General features: G+C 51.1%; 9 protein-coding genes across 9 annotated transcripts; 7 read left to right on the top strand and 2 right to left on the bottom strand.

The window, feature by feature from the left end:
• The first annotated feature begins 1,993 nt into the window (after positions 1–1,993).
• On the top strand, positions 1,994–3,640 carry M430DRAFT_37739 (hypothetical protein). Its single transcript, XM_024867176.1, has one exon. The coding sequence runs from the start codon at positions 2,051–2,053 to the stop codon at positions 3,428–3,430; it is 1,380 nt and encodes a 459-aa protein (XP_024716838.1). The 5' UTR covers positions 1,994–2,050; the 3' UTR covers positions 3,431–3,640.
• Positions 3,624–6,105, bottom strand: M430DRAFT_129739 (hypothetical protein). Its single transcript, XM_024862109.1, has 3 exons — positions 5,857–6,105; positions 5,050–5,792; positions 3,624–5,002 (listed from the first exon to the last, which is right to left on the bottom strand). The coding sequence occupies exons 1-3, from the start codon at positions 5,959–5,961 to the stop codon at positions 3,904–3,906; spliced, it is 1,947 nt and encodes a 648-aa protein (XP_024716839.1). The 5' UTR covers positions 5,962–6,105; the 3' UTR covers positions 3,624–3,903.
• Positions 6,106–8,956: 2,851 nt separating this feature from the next.
• M430DRAFT_45993 (hypothetical protein) lies at positions 8,957–10,614 on the top strand. Its single transcript, XM_024867812.1, has 4 exons — positions 8,957–9,212; positions 9,266–9,388; positions 9,444–9,915; positions 9,966–10,614. Exons 1-4 carry the CDS (start codon positions 9,003–9,005, stop codon positions 10,373–10,375), a joined length of 1,215 nt encoding a protein of 404 aa, XP_024716840.1. The 5' UTR covers positions 8,957–9,002; the 3' UTR covers positions 10,376–10,614.
• Positions 10,615–11,448: 834 nt separating this feature from the next.
• M430DRAFT_129743 (hypothetical protein) lies at positions 11,449–12,574 on the top strand. The gene is made up of 2 exons (XM_024862110.1): positions 11,449–11,606; positions 11,809–12,574. Exons 1-2 carry the CDS (start codon positions 11,457–11,459, stop codon positions 12,502–12,504), a joined length of 846 nt encoding a protein of 281 aa, XP_024716841.1. The 5' UTR covers positions 11,449–11,456; the 3' UTR covers positions 12,505–12,574.
• Positions 12,575–12,689: 115 nt separating this feature from the next.
• Positions 12,690–13,199, bottom strand: M430DRAFT_54455 (hypothetical protein; the record flags this gene model as incomplete). Its single annotated transcript, XM_024868469.1, has 1 exon — positions 12,690–13,199. One exon carries the CDS (start codon positions 13,197–13,199, stop codon positions 12,690–12,692), a length of 510 nt encoding a protein of 169 aa, XP_024716842.1.
• A 559-nt stretch (positions 13,200–13,758) lies between these two features.
• Positions 13,759–14,329, top strand: M430DRAFT_194164 (hypothetical protein). Its single transcript, XM_024864069.1, has one exon. It carries the CDS (start codon positions 13,995–13,997, stop codon positions 14,310–14,312), a length of 318 nt encoding a protein of 105 aa, XP_024716843.1. The 5' UTR covers positions 13,759–13,994; the 3' UTR covers positions 14,313–14,329.
• Positions 14,330–15,442: 1,113 nt separating this feature from the next.
• On the top strand, positions 15,443–16,360 carry M430DRAFT_110924 (hypothetical protein; the record flags this gene model as incomplete). The annotated part of the gene is made up of 2 exons (XM_024861400.1): positions 15,443–15,799; positions 15,872–16,360. 2 exons carry the CDS (start codon positions 15,443–15,445, stop codon positions 16,358–16,360), a joined length of 846 nt encoding a protein of 281 aa, XP_024716844.1.
• Positions 16,361–17,756: 1,396 nt separating this feature from the next.
• M430DRAFT_31764 (hypothetical protein) lies at positions 17,757–18,752 on the top strand (the record flags this gene model as incomplete). Its single annotated transcript, XM_024866056.1, has 4 exons — positions 17,757–17,759; positions 17,813–18,427; positions 18,482–18,659; positions 18,703–18,752. 4 exons carry the CDS (start codon positions 17,757–17,759, stop codon positions 18,750–18,752), a joined length of 846 nt encoding a protein of 281 aa, XP_024716845.1.
• A 2,778-nt stretch (positions 18,753–21,530) lies between these two features.
• On the top strand, positions 21,531–22,355 carry M430DRAFT_110881 (hypothetical protein; the record flags this gene model as incomplete). Its single annotated transcript, XM_024861397.1, has 1 exon — positions 21,531–22,355. One exon carries the CDS (start codon positions 21,531–21,533, stop codon positions 22,353–22,355), a length of 825 nt encoding a protein of 274 aa, XP_024716846.1.
• Between the last annotated feature and the right edge of the window lie 1,152 nt (positions 22,356–23,507).

Below are 23,507 nucleotides of genomic sequence, written 5' to 3' on the forward strand. Positions count from 1 at the left end.
AATCAAGCAGCTGTACAATACCTCATATACTTGAGTCTTTTTCCTTCTTATTTTCTCCTTTAGTTAAGGTACCTACAAATGGTTCTTTGTTTTAGATTGTTGCCTCGAATTGTAATCGTGAATTTGGCATTCCCTATGCTCCTCCGCCCGCGAGGCGTTATTTGCATCTTCTCTTGCTCTCCTGTTCTTTTCTTCTCTTTTTTCCTCTTTTTTTTTTTTTTAAATGTTTACCACCTTCACTCCTTCTACCTTTGCACAAATCTCACCTTTACTGCACGCAACTCTGAATCCAGCAACTCAACCCTAGGCGCGGACAGAGACCAGAAGGGAGATTTGAGCAAATCGTCTTGACAAAGCTCGAGTACACATCCGGGAAGCGAGCTGGTCGTCGCAATTGCAGGTAGGGATCTCGACTTCACAAATCCGGGGTAGTATAAGACAGGGCTGGCCTTTCATCCAACTACCAGCTAAATCTTCCCCTCCTTCACTCTGTTTCGTCATTTAACAACACTCTGCCGGTATCATACGTATTCCTTCGCTTCCGCTTGGAATCCGCTTTACCTATCACTTCTTCTATATTCATCTTTGTTTCACGTCTCTTTAGGCTACTCGGACACCTTTCATCACCCCCTTCAAACACCTAGACACGCTTTACTGCCAGAAGTTCTTTGGCAGGATTTTGAGGCTGCATTACTAGAAGGCACGCTAGAGACAAAATACATACCCGCATTGAAAAAGGCCTTTCGGTTCGCAGCACTCCCACAGCTGTAAGCACATCGATATATAAGCGTCCATGATGTCTGCTTCTATATCTCTTGTTCCTAGGGGGCCCCCACATTATCATGTAGATCCTCGCGTCTGTTACTTACAACCCAACTCACGCGCTGCAGCCCATCTTCTTACGCATATCATCATATGCCATTCTCCATGGGCTCGCATCATTCAACATCATTTGGTCGGTCTTCGAAGTGTTGTCTTTCCTTCCCAACTGGCTAGCTTCCTCCCGACCATGTATTTCGACATTATGCGCAGTATACATGGCTTATTGATTCCGTTAGAGGTCTCGAATGTCTCCCATCTGCTGCAAATGAAGGACTGCGTTTGTAAGAACCCGCTTCCCAATTACTGAACTAATAATTGATGCTGCTCCCAGATACGGACCTATGTACACCTTCAATGCCCTCGCCACGATAGCCAGAATGCGCCACAAACTACTCGATTCTAGAAGCTCTTGATCCCATCTCGTCAGCACCCCACAGCCAGGAATCGTACACTCTCAGCATCTTCTATACCGCTGCATTGAGCTATCCATTCCTTGTCGTCCTGCAATCATTGGGCCCTCCCGGCTCTAATTCCCAAGGCTACATCTCTAGGTATGCCTTGGTATACCCTTCATTACCTAGTCTTTACTCCTAGTGTCATAGCTACACGTTAACATCAGCCACTACCAACCCCTGATTCTTGACCCGTGGGTCGAATATCACTGATCTCCTGTACCTGCTGCTACATATTCCGGGGAAGAATACTGCAGGGAGGTCAACATTTGCCGCAGGCTTATTTCTCTGGGCGTTATCCAAGAATCGAGGGTGTTAAGTAATACTCAGGCTTCAACATGCACGGAAATCATGATGGCTGACCGTAGCACCGTTTGCCAGTTAATCTCTAGAGTTCCATCCAATATGCAATTTTATCCAAAACAAATACTACTTTTATGTTGAATTGAAAATCGACGATAAATGAGCTATTCAGACATAAGCTATTTGTATCCACTTAGAGAGGAACCAGTGTGTCTCAAACTTCCCTTTGAATCGCCCAGATGTCATCCATGGTGTTTGAATTGCCTTCTCGGCCACCCCCCCCTTTTTATTTTTGTTGCCCCCCCTGAACGGACGCTACGTAGGCGGCGCTGTAAGCGAAGGGGGGCCAACAATTATCCGATAATTATCCGATTAAATATTTACTGAACCTCCAGACGAAAGGCGAAAGGCGAGAGATGCAATTCCCAAAGGCGACTGTCCATTAACACCAGACTTCACTGGATTTACAGAAGATGGAGACGCCTCCTTCATCTTTCCTCCCTCTCGATGCGCTCCTCAATAACCCAGTCTTTGCCGGTGGCATCGGCCTTGGGGGACTCGGGTTAGCTGCTGCATTCGCTCGACGATCAGCCATCCAAGGCGCGTCCCTCGTAAAGCGCCGTCTCCTCGTTGACCTCGAGATCTCTAAACAAGACGACTCCTATCAATCAATACTTGCATGGCTATCACTTCCCCGACCTCCTGCCGACTTCATCACGTCGAAAATCACCCGCATCCATCACCTCTCCATGAGGACAATCTCGCAATCGTCACAGCATGGCCCCACCCACAAACAGTATTTCCTTCAGCCAGGCTATGGTAGACATATCATTCGACATAAGAACGCTTATATATCAGTCAATCGAGAGAAACAGACATCTGCGAACCTGAATACAGGCGAACCGCACGAGACGATTACGCTGACAACCCTTTATGCGCATCGACATATTTTTGAAGATATCTTCGCCGAGGCCCATCACTTGGCTGCGTCAGCTCAAGAGGGTAAGACAGTGATGTACACATCGAGAGGCATGGAATGGACACGGTTCGGGGATCCCCGGTTAAAACGGCCCCTTTCATCAGTCATACTGGACCAGGGAATCAAGGAAAGGATTCTGGAAGACGTGACAGATTTCCTAGGGCGCAAAGAATGGTATGTGGACCGTGGAATACCATACAGGAGGGGATACTTGCTCTATGGACCTCCGGGAACTGGCAAAAGTTCTTTTATACAGGCATTGGCAGGGGAATTGGATTTCAGTGTTGCTCTTATCAATCTTAGTGAGAGAGGTATGACGGATGATAAGCTTTCATATCTTCTTACCAAGCTCCCTCCGCGATCAATCCTCCTCCTTGAAGATGCCGACGCAGCGTTTAGAAACCGGAGACAGGTTGATGAGGACGGGTATAGTGGTGGGACTGTGACTTTCTCGGGGTTGTTGAATGCGTTAGATGGGGTGGCTGCTGGAGAAGAGCGGATCGCGTTTCTGACCACCAACCATATCGATCGCCTTGACGAGGCTCTGATCCGGCCTGGTCGAGTAGATATGACAGTCAGGATTGGAGAGGCCACACGACATCAGGCTGGCGAGATGTGGAATAGGTTTTATGGAGATATTGACGAGGATGGAAAAGGCAGAGAGCGCTTCCTTGAGAGGCTGGAAGCGCTTGACCTTGTTACTGATGCCACGGGCACAAAGAGACCGAAATTGTATACGAGCACGGCCGCTATACAGGGGTTGTTTTTGTTCAACAAAGACAACATGGAGGGTGCGATTGACATGGCCGAGGGTTTGATCCCAAGAACCTATGAGCCGGAGGCCCGTGACCCTGGGGTCAAGGTGCCAGCATAATGTTCATATATCACCCAGCTATTGAAACCTGGAGAACGTGGATACACCAACCCGGATCTAACCTAGATGTCGGTACTGTGTCAAAGAACTGGACGTTAGGATAGCCACCTCATTTCACAGAAGAGTCGTCGTCCATCTATAGCATTTTATAGGCCTTATTTCGAGGCAAAAGATACCCATGTACGAATAGCAAAAGTTACGAATTTCAACTCAAGTCATAAATTCATCGCTAGGTGAGAGTTGGCGGGATGGTTATGGGCCTATAGCACCAAGAAATAAGAACGAATGCGGATATCTTGTCTGGCTCATGTCTAAGTTGCATTGTCTGATCTCAATCGCGCTCCTCAGTACGGGAACAGATTACGTGGTCTGGCAAACAATGCTTCCCTGTCCTTTCCAGGGCCAAAATAGCTCCTCCTCGTATCCACCAGGTTTCCAGATTTCCAGATTTCCAGATTTTCTCGCCTTCTCATCTATCTAAGCAACGTTCTCTTCCACAGCGACTCTTCCTCCTCTATCGCTCTCTTCACATTCTTCTGCATTCTGAAGCCATGCCCCTCGCCCTCAAACACCACAAGCTTGACGTCTTTTTTCCCCTCTTTCAAAACCCTCTCCATCTCCTCTGCCTGATCGAGTGGCACAACCCTATCCAAGGCTCCCTGCAACAGCAACAATGGGCTTTCAATCTTCTCCGCATGATGACAAGGGCTCCTCTCCCAATACACCTTCTCCTGCTCTTCCTTCGGCGTGCCCTCCGGAAACACCAGCGCGAACAGGTAATGCGACTCGAATTTATGCGTCATGTCCGCCAGCGACTTCAGGTTCCCGATGCCGTACGAGCTGTTGCCCGCCGCCCATAGTTTGGGGTACGTACACAGTGCTTGGAGAACCGTATAGCCGCCCGCGCTCCCTCCCGTGATGCCGACCCTGGACCCGTCGACCCAGCCCTTCTCAGCTAGGAACGCCACACAGCTGGCCGCGTCGTCGACGTCCTGCACGCCCCAGAGCGTGTTGAGACTCTCAATGTACGCGCGTCCGTACCCGGTCGAGCCGGCATAGTTCACGTACACGTAGGCGAACCCGCGAGAAGTCCAGTATTGAGATGTGAGCGAGAGGCCCGGGGCTACGTGCCCGGTTGGACCGCCGTGGATGGAGACGATGAGCGGCGGCTTGGAGCCTGGGGGAGCGGAGAAGGAGGGGTTGTGAGGTGGGAGGAAGAGGGCATGGGAGGTGCCGGTTTTGTCCTTGCCGTAAGTCCGTGGGAAGGAGATGGCTTCGGCTTTGGAGAAGATGGATTGGGGTAAGGCTATGGATGTTGTTGAGCGGAGGACAGTCTCCACGTTGGACTCCACGTCGAAATGGTACAGGGCCGCTGGTAAGGTGGCCTTGCTGCCAACGGCTGTGAACCGTGTGTTGGAAATTCTGCGGACAGAGGCCGGCTGGATCTCGACCAGATCGAGGGGCACTGGCACGACCTTTCCGGAATCAATACCTACCAGAAGAAGCCCGTCTACGGCGTTCTTGGTAAAAGCGACAACAAGAGTTTCTGGGTTCAACTCGATGTATGTGGAGCTGGAGAGAGTAAGCAGTGCACACGTCTGGGGAAGAGGGATTCGTACTATCCGATGCGATAGCCCGCAGGCGCGATTTCGGCATCCTCGAAGCCTTTGATCTCGATCTTCCTCGCCTCACTTGAAGACGGATGGAAGATATAGAGCTGTGGGAATCCCGTCCGATCACTTGAGAACAGGAGCCCGCCATTCGTGTGCCATTTCGGCTGCGCAACGCTTTCCTTGCCAGCTTTCCCCGCGACGAATCTGGGCTGTCCGATCTTCCCATCCTCCCACGTTGCGATGTACAGCTCGCTCCCCGTCCATGGCATATCGGGGTGTTTCCACTGGACCCAGCTGATCCACTTGCCATCGAGACTGAACTTGGGATCGGAATAAAAGTCCGCCCCCTCGCAGAGGACGCTGCTTGTCTTGGCATCCGCATCTATAACAACAACTTTGTTGTCAATCTCATGATCCGCCTTATGCACTTCTTGAACCGCAAGTACCCATTTAGCATCCTTGGGGTGGACGTCGAAATCGCCGTAGCGGACTTCAGCTTTGGCTTCCACGATGGGCTGGACGTCACCTGATTTGAGACGGAAGACGCCCTGGGTGTTCGCATCTGTGACGATGAGGCCTCCGTCGTGGCCCATGGCAGCGGCGCCTCCGCCATATTCATGGATCAAGCTGCGCGCGTTGTACTGGGAGGGCAGGACATCGCTGCTCTCGGCGCCGTCGATCTTGACGATCGCGCATCGTCCGCTCTCTGCGGGGCGCCCCTCCACGAGGTACGTTGCGCCGCTGGCCGGCTGTTGTGTCCCCTGTGAGAATCTCGTCACGGGGAAGGGGGTGCGGGACGGGGATTTCTCTCACATCGACATGGACTTCATTGAACGTGTTGTTGCTCCCCGACACGAGCTCGGCCGTGATGGGGCTCTGCCATTCGCCGTACGGGGCTGTCTTGGCCTCGGAACTCATGGTTAGGGCTGGGATGGATGGAGGTTTCTTCGTTTTATACGGAGTATGTGCCGCAGTCTCGTTGGAGCTTGGGGCAGCAACGTAAGCTGAGAACTGAAGTTGAGGTTTGGAGGATCGTTCGTTGAATCCCTGCAGGTAGGTAGGATAATCAATCAGTGGAGGATACCTAATCCCCGCAACTCTCTTCTACGAAAAATCGCTTCGTGCTCAGCTCTTGTTTGGCGACCAATGAGGTTCTCTTGTATGCTCGTGCAGAAATGCCGTTGACTTTTGCATCCCACTCTTCACTCGATTCCAATGTTCACTTTACTTTTCCTTCACTTTTCCTTCAACTACTCGATTCCAGATGCCAGTTTTCCCCATTTCCCCTTCTCTGATCGCTGAATCGAGCTGTGGGGGTGGGATATCGGATAAGATCGGATATCGGATTAGATCGGACAAGATGGGATAAGATCGGATAAGAGTGATAAGGGCGATCCCATCCCCTGACACTAATGGCGCCAGTACTATGCGGCTCCCGACCACAAAGCCCAAATTGCCAAATTGGGCTATGCCGTTTCGGACTGTCTAGAAGGCGGTTGTGTTCGAGTGCCGTGGCGACTACGGACATAGCCTCATGAACTACCTAGTTATAGTACGGAGGGCATGGGGGGAGGCGTTGGAGCACGGAGCCAAGGGGGGGGGAGAGAAAGAGCCTCCTATCTTCAGCTGCCTCAAAGCCAATCAAACTGTCCCAAGAAGGCATTCTGCGAGGTAATCTGATTTTGGCCTCAAGGACCTCGATCATGCCGATTTTCGAGAGATTGCTGTCCTTCATTGCTTGTTTGAAGCTAGGGTAGAGATCGGGAGGGAGGAGTTCCTTGTCTTTGGCTTTGGAGGTGGAGGAGAGGGGGAAGAGTTTGGGGGTTGACATTTCCTGCAAAGAACCCGTCACGTCTAACCTTAGCTATTGACTCGAGGTAGGTAAGGTAAAAGGAGAAGAGAGCTACGCCGTCACGGCCTTCTCAGTACCTAGATGCCTAGGATTTCCAGGCGGATATTTGACCGCAATTTCCTCCATTTTCAATGCATCAAGAAATTCCTCCTTACATCGAGCCTTGCCCATCACGGCCGCCTACCCCTAACGCTCTGCTGAAAGATGTTTTGGGGGGCCCACCGCTCATCAGCAGTGCAAGCTGCACCACTCTGATTGAAGCATTGCACCTACTTGAACTTTGAGTATACTGGTTTTTGGCATGTGCCGGTAGGCTTGAGCGGGCAGGTTATCAAGGATGTGGCGAGAAATGGGCAACAGAGCCTTTATCTTGCTAAGATTCAAGAGCGATGATACAACACATGCCGCAAGCTGCTCGAAAAATACATGGTTGAGTCCTCGCTAGTTCAATGGATTTGCTAGTTGCAAGCGTCCTTCGATCTTGTAAGTTTTGAACAGCGAGGTGAAGATTGTCAGAATTATAGGACCTTCTTCTTGCCTGGCTTGTTCCGGGATACATAGTCTGCCACTGCGCAGATTACACCGACATCGTCTTTGAGACGATCGTCGGATCAAAGAACCTTTGGTATGGGTGACCTGATGGATGTCCCTATACAAGGCCCATGAAGCCATCATTATGATCGAGATACTGAATCAGCACGCAAAGATCAACTGCATCCTTGACTGGGTCCAGCTAGAATGTGGTGCCCGGTAGATGAAAGCCGGACGACACCGTGGCGCAAGGTGCATAGGGACCGATTAGCTTCTAGCACTCTGGATTTGTTGCAAAACATTCTGAAGCACATCCCATGACGCCTAGAAGAGAAGAACGTGAGATCAGCGGCGCTTCGACATAGCCTCATACATGAGTCTCATAGACATAGTCTACTATTGTGTCAAGGAGAGTGCCAAAGTCACTGGCGGCAGAGGACGGTGGCATTATCCAGGGTACCAGGTCCCTTCTCTCAGATCTCCGCCTTCTTTTTAAATCTCTGCCCCCTCTACCACCTCTTCTCCGTTAACTCAATTACTTCTGATGTGCTGTATTGGTGATCTCCTAAAGACGAGGAAGTTATAAAGTGGGGGCTGAAAGCGGCACGGATAGATGCTGTCGAGGTTGATGTCTGCAAGAAACCTTCTCTGCCTCTCTTTTCCCGGCTATTTCTAGAACACAGGTACTTGTGCTTGATTGTCAACCTCTATGTGGTTGATTTCATACGGAGACACGCTGAAGCAGCAATTCAGTGTTTAGTCGGTGTTGATCATTGCCGTATAGCAAGGAATCGCTCTGCTAAGCCGCGCACTATTTTAGCACTGTGACCACAAATAGGCTGTGCCTCACGCACCTGCCGGGACTAATAATGGCGGCTGCTGCACTCTATTCCTTAGTCTCTTTTACCAGCCACTATACGTCGCTCCGTGATACTGTTCGAGGACTTTACCCCTCCCATTGATGCCGATGCTACTCAAGGCTTCATGCTTGGTAGGGATAGCTTCCTCTGCGCTATATTGAAGTCCTGTATATCGGGATTCTGAACTGCCACTTGGGGTCTACGGCCGTGTCTAAAGGACGGACCGACCCCTCTCTCCACAGAGCACCCTCCGTAGAGATCACACAGCCGTTCTTGTACGCAGGCACGCATAATGATTCGCGTGGCGGGATAGCTACAGTACAGAGTAAAATTAGCATAGAAGAGAGAGAGCATGTGATAGCGAAGTATCCAAAGAGATGTACCATCTACCTGGCATCCCGACACTACTCTGTATACGACCCTTCCACTTGATCTACTCCGTAGATGCGACACATGGCTTACATGTAAGCCAGGACCCCACGATGATCGCTGTGCCGCACTGCTTCACATCACCAGTCATGACTACTCGTGCACCACGCCGCACATCTCTGACACCGCAACGCAGTATGGTTGCAACCCGGGCATAGATCAACATCCATGTCACACGCATACTCTGTCCAGCCCCCCACCCAGAACCTTTTATAATGCTCAACTTCCTGCTGTCAGGCACGGGAGCTTGAACATTGGAGCAGACGGCTGCAACTACAAGGGAGGAAATGGCGAGCAGACATATAACGCCAGCGCCGGGCAGCGCTGATTACGAAGACCAAATCGCCGAGTATGGACGGGACATTCGACCACAGCAATATGCGGCGATAACCATCTGTGCGGCAGCAGCAACGATTGCTGTAGCACTGCGTTTGTACACCCAGAGGAGGTTTCGAAAGCAATGGGGTCTAGACGACGCCCTCATCCTCATGGCGCTGGTGAGTTTGAACCGAATCCTGGATTGAGAGATGGAGCACCTGACCATTCAAAGGTCATTGTTTGGGCGCAGATGATAGCTAGTATCTTGAGTTTGGTCCATGGAGCTGGCCTTCACCAGGTTCGAGTGCTTCTTGAGGATCAGCATGCTCCAAACGGTCTGCAATCGCTGTATACTGTACGTCCTGGCCGCCTCTGGAATGATACTTTGGACTGACCACCGTGGATACCAGGCCTACTGGATCGTCTCAGTGCTCTGGGCGCCGGCGATCATGTGCATCAAACTTTCCATCCTGATTGTGTATCGACGAATCTTTCTGGGGAACCAACGTTGGTTCAAGATCGCACTTTGGGCCAACGGATTCTATGCGCTGGGCCTGGGGATTGCATCGACCTTCGTCTTCATCTTCCAATGTAGTCCAGTCGACTACTATTGGACCCGCTTCGTGGCATTCTACGGATATCCCGCGCCAAAGGGAGGTTGCTTGCCACAGATGGCCCATCTGGTCACTCCCCAGATCCTCAGTACAGCGTCAGATCTCGTCATTCTGCTCCTTCCGATCCCTGTCATCTGGGGTCTTCACGTTGAGAACTCTCGCAAGATCCCTGTGTTCCTCGTCTTTCTGCTCGGTGCATTTACCGTTGGCTGCGGCATTGCCCGAATTTCTGTTATCTTCCATGTCAGCAATGTGGTTGATGTGACCTGTAAGTATGCCCTGCCCTGAGGACATGAAAATTGGCTGACATTTCTGTAGGGAATAATATCGACACGGTCACATTCACTGTCGTAGAGTGTGGTGTTGGTATCGTCTGCGCCTGCATGCCACCGTCTGCGCCTCTGTATACATCATTCCTCCGCGGACAACATGACGTGTTGCTACCAAAAGAGTCTGCCTCTGCTAAATATAACAGTGGCCCCCAAGCAAGCCATAAGGCCAGTTTCTTCAGGCAAAGAAAATCAGAGATAATGGATAATACCGACCTCGAATTTCAGGGGCTCGTTCCTGGCACCAAAACACAAGCTTGGTCCCACCCTGCAGAGGCTAATAGGTCGGGTTCGGGATATAATATGAAGCAGGGGTGCGATATGATCAGGGTTGACCACAGGGTCGAGTGGTCATCGACGAGGACATCGTCGGTGACAAGATCAGAGTCTCAAGAATAGGCGCTGAGGTGCTTTGAGTAGGCGTTAGGGTGAATTTTTTATGTGGCAACGGCCCTGCACATGGGCTGGAGCAATTGAGTAAGGGAGATACCATATTTTATTGTTGTTTGTTCGTTATATGTACCGTATACCCAGTACTAGAGGATATCTCCTTCAATGTCGATGATTTGGAGGTTTGTAAAAGAATAGTGGTAACCGAGGTCACGTTGGTTAATCAAATGTATACCTGAGGCATAGCGGGCACTGCGCATGAAGAGAAATCTCATAACCAGGCAGAAACCATATAGCAGCAGAAGCCAATTTGTTACCAGTAGTTCTATTATGCATATCTCTGGTAGTCGCAATAGACTTGGCAGTGTTAAGGTTCAAAAGCTTATCCAGAGGGGGGCGTTCTTGGTACGACGATGGGGTATGTCCAGCACGTTTCTTCCCCCTCCTCCAAAGTGATCTGCAGCCCGGTGCTAAGTATAAAATAGGAACTCAGTCCAACAGACCCAACCTATCGGCTATCCACTACTGTATCCGCAGCCAATACCCTAAGGAGCCGATAGGCGTGTTCGGTCTTCCTGGCACGCTACTCACTGAGGCACAGTGGCGCGCCCGGCCCTGAAACGGCGTATGATTCGACGAAACTCTCGGGGAGTAGTTCAGGGCTTAAGGGGTCCCCGACTCCCCATGCAGCACCAGTGACGGCTACGGAGGAGGGACATGAGAAGCATTCAAGCATCAGGAGGGGCAGGGTCTTGCTATGTACCTCACAGTATCAAGCAATGACCCACACAGAGGGCGTTCGCCGGCCGACTGTCAATCCCATCATACAGTATGAGTATAATGTCCGATCTGTGGCAAGAATGTGCCGGGCCGTGAACAAGGAAATGTGGGGTTGTTGGTTGTTGGTCTGAGATGGTATCGATATGCCTGCGATGCCCCTCCAACCCCTCAAATACCTCGTTGATGTCTGCCTTCTCTCCTCCCGAGTCGTGGTAGATATTTCTCAATCGAGTCCGCCGAGCTTCTTCGTCTTGTTCTTCTTCTTGACCCCTCCTGCTCTCTCTCTCTCCCTCTAGGGAACTTTACGATCATGGCGGCGACACACGCTATCAGCAAGCCGACGCGGCACAATCAGTGGTACGATGAGGACCTGACTGAGGTCAACCCACAGATCCGCTCTCTCTTAGAGACATACTCAAAAGTGCCGCCGGAACGCGTAGTTCCACATGTCAACGCTATTGTACGTTTGAATAAATTCTGATGCTCATGCTCGGACTTGTCAGATCATGGGCAGGATGCTCCCCTATCCTGGCCAGCTGTAGATTCCAGCTGCTGCCGGCATTGCACCTCAATCTCCTTATCATTCTCATCTATGGCCTGCTCTCTCTCTCCCCCTCTTTCTCCCTTCCTTCTTCTCAGACTGACATGGCTACGTCAATCAGCGAGAGCGCGGCTTTGCTGCCAACCCTTACCCTTGCATCGGGCACTACCGATTCCTAACCCTCACACTTCTCACGCACCCTCTATATGACACAATCCGCAAGCGGCTGATCGAAGACCCCTCGACACGCTACCTTGACCTTGGGTGCTGTTTCGGGCAGGACCTGCGAGAATTAGTCTCCGAGGGTGTGCCATCGGAGCAGCTAACGGGGCTGGACATCGAGGCGCCGCTGATGGAGCTGGGCTACGAGTTCTTCCTGGACCGCGAGACGCTGAAGTCCAAGTTCCTGGTGGCCGATATCTTCAAGGGCGCGGAGCAGGGCGAGCCGTGGACTAGCCTGGAGAAGGAGAAGGCTGATATCATCCACTGCAGTGCCTTCTTCCACCTCTTCCCGCTGCCGGATCAGATCCGCGCCGCCAAGAATGTTGCGCGCCTCGTGCGCCCCAACGGTATTATCGTCGGGCGGCAGTCGGGCAGCGTCAAGCCGGGTGAGGTGCCGGCCATCGCAGAGGGCAGTACGAGCTTCCGGCACGATATCAGCTCGCTCCAGAGCATGTGGGATGAAGTTGGTCGCGCAACCGACACCGAGTGGAAAGTTAGCGGAACCCTAGATACCGTGGGGATGATTGCAAAGAAGAACGCTGTTGAAGATGAGAACAGCCGAAGGCTGTTGTTCACCATCACGAGAGTCAGATGAGAGAGATCATTCTAGAAATCGCTACTATAGAAGCATTATAGTGTATAATGCAAATATTAGATTCCAACCCATGCCGAGTCCCACGCTTCTATTCTTTCTAATTTTTCTCCCTTTTTATGATGGTATGTGCATAATATACATGGCCTCCCTTTTTTTCACTTATCCTCAAATCTCACACCTTGTTGTTAAATCAACCAAACAGCGGCGCACAGAACGCCGGGTATAATGATCTTCCAGTGTGACATGCAAAGCCCTGAAGCGCGCGAGGTGGGGCTCACGGGGCTCACAGATGGGGAGACGGTGGTGTTGGTCGGTGATGGCGTCGTAGTAGCATTGAGGTCCAAACGGAAATAGGTGGCAGCAACAGGAGAGCCAAGGCCAGTCTGCCGGACGAAGTCGACCAGTGGGAAGTTGACTCTGGTGTAGACATTGCTGAGATTCAATGGCAAGAATGATTGGAAGGCGGGCGGGATGCTGAAGTTGTGGGGTTGCTCGAAGAGCATGAGCGTGTAGTTGTGGCTGGGCTTGCCTGGTGGAGGCTGGGGACCAATATAGGCGGCAAGAGCCTCATCCGCAGACGTCAGGGTCGTGAGTGCTGCTGGGTGACCCGCGGTGCTGCCCGACGACAGGTTGCCGACCATGGTATGCAGCACGACGTTGGTGGGAACAGTCGCATTGTAATCCGGATCCACCATCAAGAGGAGATACGGCGACGGCGACGACAGATGCGCGGGGATCTGGATTTGGGGAGGAGACTGGGTGTCTACATCAATCAATCAGCTTCCATCTTCCTTCGATTCTTCACGAGTCTCCGGCGGCTGTGGGAGAAATGGAGGGGCGACGCACCAGCAGTCGGAATCAGCTGGGCTGGTTGGGTGATGGAAATGCCATCAAGAACGGGCACCAGCTCCTCCTTCGCGCTGAAATACGACGAGAGTTCGGGGGGGATGAGGGAAGCAAGAGCCAGAGAACCGCATTGCAGCAGGCAAGCCGCTGCGTGGGCGGAGGAGAACTTCATCGGCGACCGGCTTCGTCAAGACGGTTTTGAAGAGGACTCGCGCAAAAGAATGAGAAGAAGAAGAGATCCTTTAAAGATATCAAATATCAAATCAGAAAGACCCACGATCCAACATCCAACATCCCACACCCGCGTATCTGTGTACAACTTTACCCGGACTTTCGGTTGTCTAGGTTATCAGTTAAATGGGTCTAGTAATGGTTCATTAGCTGTAAACTCATGCCAATTTAGGCGGAGTTGAGGAAAACCCCCTGACGCTACTGCTAATTGGCTTCCTCGGGTTCCTGAGATTGAGATCACAACGAGCCGTGTTGGATGGTGGATACTCCGGAAAGTCAAGCTTCAGCCTTCCGCAAACCATCGCGCCTCTTTAGCCGCGTCTCCCAGATTCCCAGTAGTATCTCCCGTCCCCATAGGTTCAGAAGCTCATCTTAACAATATTCCTGAATCCTGAGCATCCTGGCAGCCTTCCATGGGCAATTCCATGCCCCTGCGGATCTCCCGCCTCGGACTTCCGAATATTCCGTGGGTGGGAACTTTTGCGCTCTGCTCCGCAGCGAATGGACAGCCATCGAATACCTTATCCTTGTCCAATCTCGCGATCTTGCCGCCGAGAATAATTGCCATGTCCCAGATGTCTTGCCCGCCTTCTCCAGAGCGCGGGGCCGAGTTGCCAAGTCGCGGGGTGAGAGCCAGGAGGCCAGTGTTATTCATTGACTCGCCTCTAACCTTCAAGAAGACTGTGCTGACTTTTCTGGCACGCCCGTTGTCATGCTTGGGACATTATTGATGGCATTCGCGGCATTGAAGGCCTTCTTTCTGCCGTCATTGTCCAATCCTTCTCGGGAAGACAGTGCCGTGGCCGATCTTCTTCCTTCGCGCCATTCTTTGACGCCTCATCGCCCTGGGCAAGCCACAAGAGTATTCAAGACGGCAGGCAATAAAGAAGCCACGTACCGGTAATCCCCCGTTGCAAGGCCAAAAATCAACATCTCGCCGGCCAGCATACCGAGCGTGCTCAGTCAGGAACAGGCGGCTGAACATGAAGACACGACACGAGGAATACACGCGAGAGGCAGGGAAGAGATTCGAGTCTGAACGGCGCAGCACAGAAAGCTGCGCAAACACGAGGTACTACTAAATACCGATGCAGCAGGAGGTGCAGGAGGACACGAAGCATACAGTTGGATCCGGGCGTGCGAGTCTCTTATGAACCAGTCAGTACCTGCATTTCGGGGCGGTTTGGTGGTTGTCCAGTATGTTTACCATGTCATTGATGTACCACATGCCAGTACCAACCGCTCACACTCGGATGCTCAATCCAAGTGTTCCCTACCAATGGCAGTCATCATCGGCTTTGCCCTCTGATTCGCTGCGTGCTGCGCCTTGATAGGGCCGTCCAGTACAAAACCTCAAGACTGCTCGGGCAAGTTTCCGCAGCAGGCACACCTTCACCAGCAAGTAAAAATGACTCTGACGCATGTCTGCGATATCAAAGGACGAATAGCAACGTACAATTGCCCTTGATATCGGGATGCCTCTCCCGTTGCCCAATAGACGCGCATCACGTGGTGCTTCAGCAAGGCAGTCCTGCAGGACGCCATCATGTGTGCTGCCTGTTTGTTACCTTAAGGTATAATAAGAGTCGATGTCCCCCGCGCGCGCGCGTTCTCTTCTTTTCTCTTCTTCTTCACCACACCATCGGGTCGCAAATCTACACACAAGAATCTCTAGACTTTCGTTGAAATCCTAGAGACTTTCTTCCTGGGCCCTGTCAATCTCTTTCTCTGTGCGTCACTTCTTTTTGCGATTGGTCCTTACACTCTTTTCGTCGCTCGTTCAAGACACACCTATCTCGATACCATCCTTCAGATTCCTTCTCCAGCAGTCAAGAGAGGGAACCCCACAGCAGTCATGTCGATGTTCAAGCGTTCATTCCGATCGAACGACCGCGTGGAGAAATCGCAGGCTGTCAAGTTGAAGAAATCGTATTATCGAGATCCCGCCAAGTTATCGAAATTGCAGCGGTCGTTTGAGGCCCCTCCGCAGCACCCTCGCAGCCCGCCAACTGCGAGCGATGTTGGCTCCCTCACCAGCCCTATCGTGACCTTTACGATAGGAAAGGAAGGACGACTGTTTGCGGCGCACGAGGATGTGCTTGTGCAATCGCCTTTTTTCGAGGCGGCCTGTAGAAGCCAGCTTCTTGCGCAGAGCAAGAGGATTGATCTGCCGGACGAAGAACCGGAGATCTTCTCATGCGTCTTGGAGTACCTTTACGTATGTCTCCCCTCCTTATTCCGCTCTTCAAACCTGGTTTTGATGAACGCTAATATTTCGGGGATCGTATAGAAGGGTGACTACTACCCCCGCTTGTTGCACAGCAAGCGCCGCAACTCTTGGGAACTCGAAGACGCAGCAGTAAACTCCCCCAACCCCCAAAACCCTTCCGGTGGTCGCGGATCCGTCGAAGCAACAATTTATATCTCGGCCGTGGGCGAATACCTCTTGAAGGACACGGTCATATACTGCGCAGCAGAGAAGTACGGCCTGGAAGAGCTCAAGCGCCTTGCCCTCAGAAAGCAAGGTCTGCAAAGCGGTATCGAGGTTGCAACGATTCTGCGCTCTGCGCGGTATGCGTATGACCACACGCCGGACTCAGATTCGCGGCTCCGCGCTCATTATCTGGCGCTGATCATTAGATGTCGTAAGACATTTAAGCGGAGCGGAACCATGCAGTTAGAGATGGAGAGTGGGGGCAAACTTTTCTTTGATCTCTTTGTCGCGCTGTGTAACCATGTTGATGACATTGTGGAAATGGGGTACGTCCATCACCAGTGATCTGTCTGGCTTCCGCCTCGGCGACATGCTCGTGATTACAACGAAAACCTGGCAGAACTAATGATACTCACAGAAACTCTCATAGCCCCAAGACAATCTAAGGTTGCATACTAAGACGCTTCATCGGGTCCAGCTTTGGGCGTTTTGTTGATTTTGAGGGCGATTAAATCTCCATCAGATTGGAACCTTTGATATGGAGACCTTGCGTTGCTTGCACACAACTCCATTCACTTCGCACGTCAAGTGCATGAGGTTGGCCGCCTTTTTGATGGTACACGAGGTTCGTACTTGATATCATCCCTCTCCATCTCCCCGGTTCGGGATTGGCGTCCTCAAAAGATGGAGTAGGAGGATCTGAAGGCTTCCGAGCCAATGGTACTTAATGGTACAGATAGCTAACTTTGAAAACAGAACATCTCCTCTACTCATTCTTAATACCACTTGCTTTGTCGTTTCTGGTCTTGGAATGGAAATCTGATTTCCGGAGAAATTAGAAACGGGAGGATGGTTTGCGTTGCGATTTGCGTTGTTCGAGCGAGACTATTCCTGGGTTCATTCCCTTCTCGGTTTCCCTCTACTACCCCAATTTTCAAATTGAGCTATCGATCCCTGTAGCCATTGGTAGAAAGTAACCCTGACTAACAGACGTATAGGCCCCAGACAAGTTGCAACCCCAGTGGAAAATCAGGAAACCCAGCCTCACTCAATACTTGGTCCACGACCCCCACAACAGATCTCCTTTTTCTCTGATAGGATGCATGGTGATGCTGTAGCGAAGTTCATGATCTTGATGGTCGTGCTTGTAGAGATCCCTAGTGGATAGCTTAACTTAGCCCGCGTGGCTGGCAATAGATAATAAGAGATTCGGCCACCTCATTTTTACTGTCCTTTCTGATGTGCTCTAAAATTTTGGTGCTTTGTGGGTTTTTTATGACCTATTCAGTATGTGGGAGGTAAGGTATGTAGGTTTGCTCTTCTTCATCTTTTCCCTATATCTTTATTACCCTCTTCATAACTCAGATTTATGTTATCTATTACTCCGTAGTGTCATAGCATACAGGATGCAGGGCCAAGGAAATTTTCCAGGTTTTGCATTTAAGATGATGAAACATCCGAGGGCTGAAGTTTAAAAATGTTCCTCGTAGTTCTTGCAAACCTCCTCTATTTTCCTGGTAAAAGTCAGAATAAAAGGGGGGCGGGAGGCGAGGCGGGGGATGATCCACACACTCTCTCGCTAAATCCGCTGACAACACTAGGGCGTCGCACACTACCTACCTAGATGCGGTGGTGGATCTTGACTTCTTCTCATATACATCTTCGCGGCGGACTTCTCTCTATATCTAGTTAATGTGTTTTCGTCTACTGTTTGACATCAGCTAGCTACTTACTTACAGCAATGGTAAGTCTCATTGTCACTACCTTCTCCGAGAGGCTAACACCACTCGGTGCAAGGCACCTACAAAGCTCGATCTCCTTATCCTAGGGGCGGGGTGGACCTCGACATTTCTGATACCTCTGCTGGAAAAAGAGGGGATTTCTTACGCAGCTACCACCACTACCGGTCGGGACGGGACTTACAAATTCCGGTTTGAGGGTAGTGAGAAGAACGAGAAGGATAACCAAGAGCAATATGCAGCGCTTCCCACCGCCAAAACCGTGCTAATCACCTTTCCTTTGAGAGGAGAGCATCAGTCTACACACCTCTACAACTCATATGTTGAAACTCACAATCCAGATAATGCTCCGTATCAGTTCGTCCAACTCGGGAGTACCGGCATCTTCACCATTCCGAATCAGGATCTCTGGGTCACGAGACACTCGCGATACGATAAATCGAATGCGAGAGCGATTGCTGAGGATGAGCTGCTACAGCTCGGTGGGTGTGTACTGAATCTTTCAGGCTTGTGGGGCGGTGCCAGACAGCCCCGAAACTGGATCGACCGGGTCGCGTCGACGAAGGAGAAACTCAAGGAGAAGACCTCTCTTCATCTGATTCACGGGCACGATGTTGCGAGAGCTATTGTGGCTGTCCATCGCAACTTTAGCCGGGCGATGGGCCAGAGATTTGTCTGTATCATCCCATCTTTTTTTGCGCCTCACCACTGATTGATTTTCTCATAGATGTTGACCGATCTTCTGGTTCACGACTGGTGGGCCTTAATCCTCGGCTTCTGTGGAGAAGACTCAGAGAAGAATGAGAAGCCTCCGCAGATCGAGTGGATCAGAGAATTGATGGCTGACAATCACATCAAGGCCTTGCCGAGATCGATGGAGCAGCTGGGAAGATGTTATGATTCTCGTGAGTTTTGGACAACATTTGAGCTGATGCCTAGCCGCTCCAGAATCTAAAACTTTCACTGGCGACCTTTCTTTTGAATTCAGCGATTCCTAGAACAATGCCCGTCTTCAGCAAGAAAAGTTGTGATGTTGTTCGAGTACAGAAAATGACGGAAAGAGGAGTAATATAGAAGGGTATGGTGGTTAGACATCTGTCTTCGGAGAAGCCTTCGATAACTGGCAAATGTCGAGGAGGGAATTTCAATGTCCCAGAAATGGCCATTTCTAACGGTTGAAACGGCACGGACCGCCACCCGTGGGATATTCCAGATGGCATCATGTTATTGCCATACTCTGATGAGATGCAGCACATATTGGCGGTATGTAATGAGCAAGAATGAGCCCAATATTGCTACTGCAGCAGCCATCGGGAGGATAAACCCCTAAGAAGCAGGTAGGCGCCTTTCTTCACCGCCAACACGCAGATACGTCAGCACATCGCATCTGTAGGTGGCGTTGTACCTTGTGCCAGTGTTCATCACCTTCCGTTCCACGATCTAGGTTACCCGACATGCTCGAGGGGGGCACTGGCCAAGTGGTGAAGTTGAAGTCGAGACTCGGCACTAGAATTAGCATCAGCCACATCTCCAGGGATGCTGGTCAATGTCATGAGCCGTATAAGTTACATGACATGTCCGCCTGCTCCCTCAGCTTCCACAAACGGACATCAGCGCCCGGCGACGCCATCCCAAGTGCCAAAGTCGACATGAGCATCTGTGCAGCACGGTACAGTAGTACAGAGGACGAAGGAAAGCCAAGGAACAAGAGACAAGGGGTGTCTAGGGACGAATATGTTCAGCAAGCACCACAGCTTTTGACATGTAATCCTTATCTTGTCGGTGCTGTAGATCCGGACTGCCTATCGCTGGGAACCGGCGGAATGGTATACACGATATCATGCACGGGCCGACAACTGCCATGAACTCTTATGCGCCAGACGAAAAGTACCCTGGAGAATGGTTTTCCATATCAGACCTGTTATTCCGTCTTGTGGCTTACGATGCTACCCCGCCGGATCGCTTTATATTACTTGGCTAGAAACGCCAAGAAGCGGCATATAGGCGGCATTTGAATCTAGGTACAGTACTCAAACCAACACGGGAGCTGAAAACACACGGAGTTCTCTGCCAGTATCTTGGCCGCGGTGAACCTCGGGTGATCCGTACGTATTTCATGTCTTTCAAATTGTCGTCAGAAAGGTTATGTTCCGCAGCGGAGGAAGACCTTGTCCGATGTCTTATGTTTCTGTCTTATGTACAGAACCATGTACAGAACCATGTACGGTGATAAGGTGAGTGGGGTAACGTGCAGCATTTGTACATTGTTCCAGCAACGAACGAGCCAGTCCCAGGAACTCCGTAAGCGACTTCATGCGCACGACTCGTTAATCTGGCGCTATCGCTCTGGATGTCTCGAACTATATGGGAAGAAGGTATAGTAGCCAAGATCCATCAACGCGATGTGGTACATCAAACAGAGTGTTGGCTTTGGAACTTCAAATGAAGCAGGTATATCCTGCATGAGGTTCTTACAAAGGATATTCAGAGGAAGAGGCTGTAATCTTTGTTCTAGCAAGGTTTGCTGATTCGTCTATAGTGCATGAACCACGGATATAAAGATATAAACATTACGCATACGGAGTAATGCGAACATCCCTGACCGAAGCGTCGAGTCGCGGGCCAACCTGCTGGGATTCCTCGGCGACACCCGGAAATAGTCTAGTGATAGTGAGGTGAATGGCGTCCCAACTTCCTTTCCTGGAGGGCAGAAGTCTGTCTGAATGAAGAGCCACAGTACAACCAGAGGTCTGGAGGTCTGGAGATCGGCTGGGCTCTGGGTCTAGACTCGCGCTGCCCAGCGCCGAGAAGAGGCAGGAAACCAATTCTGTGGTTACAACAACCACCGCAGTTCAGGACGCCGCACTCAGCATTCGGAAATCTGGGGAGCAGACGCCTCTCCCGGTCTTACGTTATACCACAGCGCCACTGCTCTCATCCCGTTGCGCCACCATCATAATATGTCTTGCTCTGTTTCTCCGCGACGCAAGGAAGCCTCATTGTTCCTTCAGCGGAACGTCGGGGCCATCTCTCGCATGATGCATTGCATCCCGTGGTGAACTGTATGCTGTCGCAGTCAGCGGAAGTCTGTGCAACCAGATCCCTGGTGGCTGGTCCCTGCCGAATGATTGACTCGCACCGCCGTGGTGAGGTATCAACTCTCTAGCCAGGCCTCCAGGAACATTACCTACTCGTTCGAGAAGTTGATATTCTGGTCCCCCGCCGCTATGTCAGGGCCGGACCCAATCACCGCGCAAAAGGAGGGCTGGAGGGGCTGTCCAAAGGCACTATCGTTATCGCCGGGCAGCATGGCATCACGACTGTCTAAACCCTAATCCGCTGATCAATACTACCTTCTGCGCAAGTGACAAGTTCTGTCCTGACTCCTGCCTCCCGAGCATCAAGCGACTGGGTGCACGTCGTCCGTTCTTTGAGGGGTCTGGGAAACACGATCGTCCCGCATAGCTCCAGAACATGGCCATCTGCCTTCTATCGCTACAGAGGGGTTCAGCCACCCTGCCTACATGTCCTAATCCCTGGCATATACAAGTAGAGGTGCAGAACTGTGCAATTGCTTAACTCCTTCCCTTTTCTGTTATCACGTTCACGACCTGGCAGTCTTTGATATCCCTTGGTCATTTGACGCCTGAGCCAGATTTCTATAAAGTTCAGCCCAAGAAGCCCTTCCAATCTCAAGTCTTTCTGATATTGTCTTACCATCCTCATCAGCCAGGCTCAACCTCAATCTCAACCTCGAATCATCACCGCTGCCCACCATGAAGGCATCCATACTCAGCAGCGTTCTCTTTGCAGCATCCGTCCTTGCGGCACCCCGTGGCGGCCATGGTCTTGCCCGACGTGTAGCAAACCGAGCAGGGCGTCTTTCCAACGTAGCCAATGTTCTCGGTGTCGCGGAGGCTATCAAGGATGGCAATGCCACTCATGTCGAATACAGCTCGAACTGGGCAGGGGGTGTTCTGACCGCTCCTCCAGCTGGCGAAACCTTCAATGCCGTTTCCGGCCAGTTCACTGTCCCAACCCCATCTGCACCACCCGGCGGAGACGGCGGCTCCTACTCGGCTGCGATCTGGGTCGGCATCGACGGTGACACATATGGAAATGCCATTCTCCAGGCCGGTGTCGACATCACTATCGACGGCAGCGACTCGTACTCCTACGATGCGTGGTACGAATGGTACCCGAACTACGCCATCGACTTCAGCACCAGTTCCTTCTCCTTCAGCGCCGGCGACGTTATCAGCGTCTCCATCAAGTCCAGCAGCTCCACAAGGGGCACTGTGGTGCTAGAGAACCTCTCTACGGGCCAGTCTGTCACGCAATCCGTCAGCGCGCCCTCCTCATCAGCCAAGCTCGGGGGCCAGAACGCCGAGTGGATCGTGGAGGACTTCGACGAGGGTGGCTCGCAAGTTGCCTTTGCTGATTTCGGCACCGTCCTCTTTACCGACTGTGTCGCGTCGACAGGGAGCACGTCCGAGGGTACTTCGGGTGCGACAATCCTCGATATTGAGGATTCGGACGGCAACATCTTGACTGATACGACGATCCCTAGCTCTTCGGAGGTCAAGATCGTTTACACATGAACGAACTTCTTTGAAATGAGAGCAGGGTATTCTTGAGGATTATTGGGAGTGATGACTTTTGGGTTCGTGATTTTGGGGGCATCTGTCTGATGTTGGGACGTGGCATACGAATTGATTCCCGGGCTTTATGGAAGTGATGAGAGGCAATCTTATATGGAGCCTCATAACGTTTAATGATATTGAAATGAAATCTTATGAAATCTTTGATCATACCTATCTTCATATTTCTCCATATTTCTGGCCCTGTGATGTGAAAGTTACTTGGAAATTAGTTGCTAGGTACGCGAGACGAGGGGCAGTCATGCTTTAGATCTTGTCACGAGACACGCATCAATATAAGATATACACTGGTAAACTGATCGGCTCTCACTCAACTCATTCCCTTGTCTGAGGGAGCCATGTGCCAGCCGCGTCATCAAGTATATTTATTATCTGGAGACTTATTTACCAGGAGGAAGTGATTGCCAAACTAGCCAGCCTACTTCCAAATAAGTTTCATACACAAACAAGCCTCGAGCTCTCACTCGCCGTGTTCTTTGGCTGTTATGACAAAATCAGTCATTCATTTACCTTGTACGATTTTTTTCGATGCCGTAGAGCGCACTTGTTTTACCCTGAATTTTTCTGTCTAGTGCTCTTCCTGACCTCGTCACTTGATCAAGGTTCTATCGGCCCTGTGTATTTGAAAATTGTGTACCATGAATGTATGTACGGGTATCGCGATGGAATAAACAGTTGGAAAGAAGTGGATCGATCCTCAAAATGCTATCGTGGTGGCTTCTTGCCTGGCCTTGGGTTATTTCATGAATGGCAGAAGAAGTGTGTCTCTGTGTCCTGGGTTCTTAAGGATGTATTATACAGCATCATGAACAGTTCGGAAATGGATTCTGAAGAGGAGAAGACTTGTCTCCTGTATTTGGCCATTCCCAGGACTGTTGTATTCAGTTACATCTTTTTTGGATATCCTTCACTTACCTACTGAGTGAACTGGTATATCAATCCACGTCTTCAATAAGCACCCCAATACCGGAGGTCAGCAATATACTGCTCGGTATCAGGCAACTGATTCCAACTGCTGCGCCCGTACTCAAGCTGCCTGCTCCTTTCTTCCAGTTCCCTCTTTGGTTCTGAGATAGTTTGCCACTACTTGGT

The sequence above is a fragment of the Amorphotheca resinae genome (genome assembly GCF_003019875.1).
Source record: "Amorphotheca resinae ATCC 22711 unplaced genomic scaffold M430scaffold_14, whole genome shotgun sequence".
In the NCBI taxonomy this organism is placed as follows: Eukaryota; Fungi; Ascomycota; class Leotiomycetes; order Helotiales; family Amorphothecaceae; genus Amorphotheca; species Amorphotheca resinae.

Excerpts from the sequence above, each read along its gene's own strand:
- M430DRAFT_194164 (XM_024864069.1), top strand. The coding sequence starts at position 13,995 with ATGGGCAATTCCATGCCCCTGCGGATCTCCCGCCTCGGACTTCCGAAT.
- M430DRAFT_129739 (XM_024862109.1), bottom strand. The coding sequence starts at position 5,961 with ATGAGTTCCGAGGCCAAGACAGCCCCGTACGGCGAATGGCAGAGCCCC. Across the intron at positions 5,793-5,856 it reads TCAATGAAGTCCATGTCGAT|CCGGCCAGCGGCGCAACGTA; the intron begins GTGAGAGAAATC and ends GGGACACAACAG. Across the intron at positions 5,003-5,049 it reads GCGGGCTATCGCATCGGATA|CTCCACATACATCGAGTTGA; the intron begins GTACGAATCCCT and ends TACTCTCTCCAG.
- M430DRAFT_37739 (XM_024867176.1), top strand. The coding sequence starts at position 2,051 with ATGGAGACGCCTCCTTCATCTTTCCTCCCTCTCGATGCGCTCCTCAAT.
- M430DRAFT_129743 (XM_024862110.1), top strand. The coding sequence starts at position 11,457 with ATGGCGGCGACACACGCTATCAGCAAGCCGACGCGGCACAATCAGTGG. Across the intron at positions 11,607-11,808 it reads TTCCACATGTCAACGCTATT|CGAGAGCGCGGCTTTGCTGC; the intron begins GTACGTTTGAAT and ends TACGTCAATCAG.
- M430DRAFT_45993 (XM_024867812.1), top strand. The coding sequence starts at position 9,003 with ATGGCGAGCAGACATATAACGCCAGCGCCGGGCAGCGCTGATTACGAA. Across the intron at positions 9,213-9,265 it reads CCCTCATCCTCATGGCGCTG|GTCATTGTTTGGGCGCAGAT; the intron begins GTGAGTTTGAAC and ends GACCATTCAAAG. Across the intron at positions 9,389-9,443 it reads GTCTGCAATCGCTGTATACT|GCCTACTGGATCGTCTCAGT; the intron begins GTACGTCCTGGC and ends CGTGGATACCAG.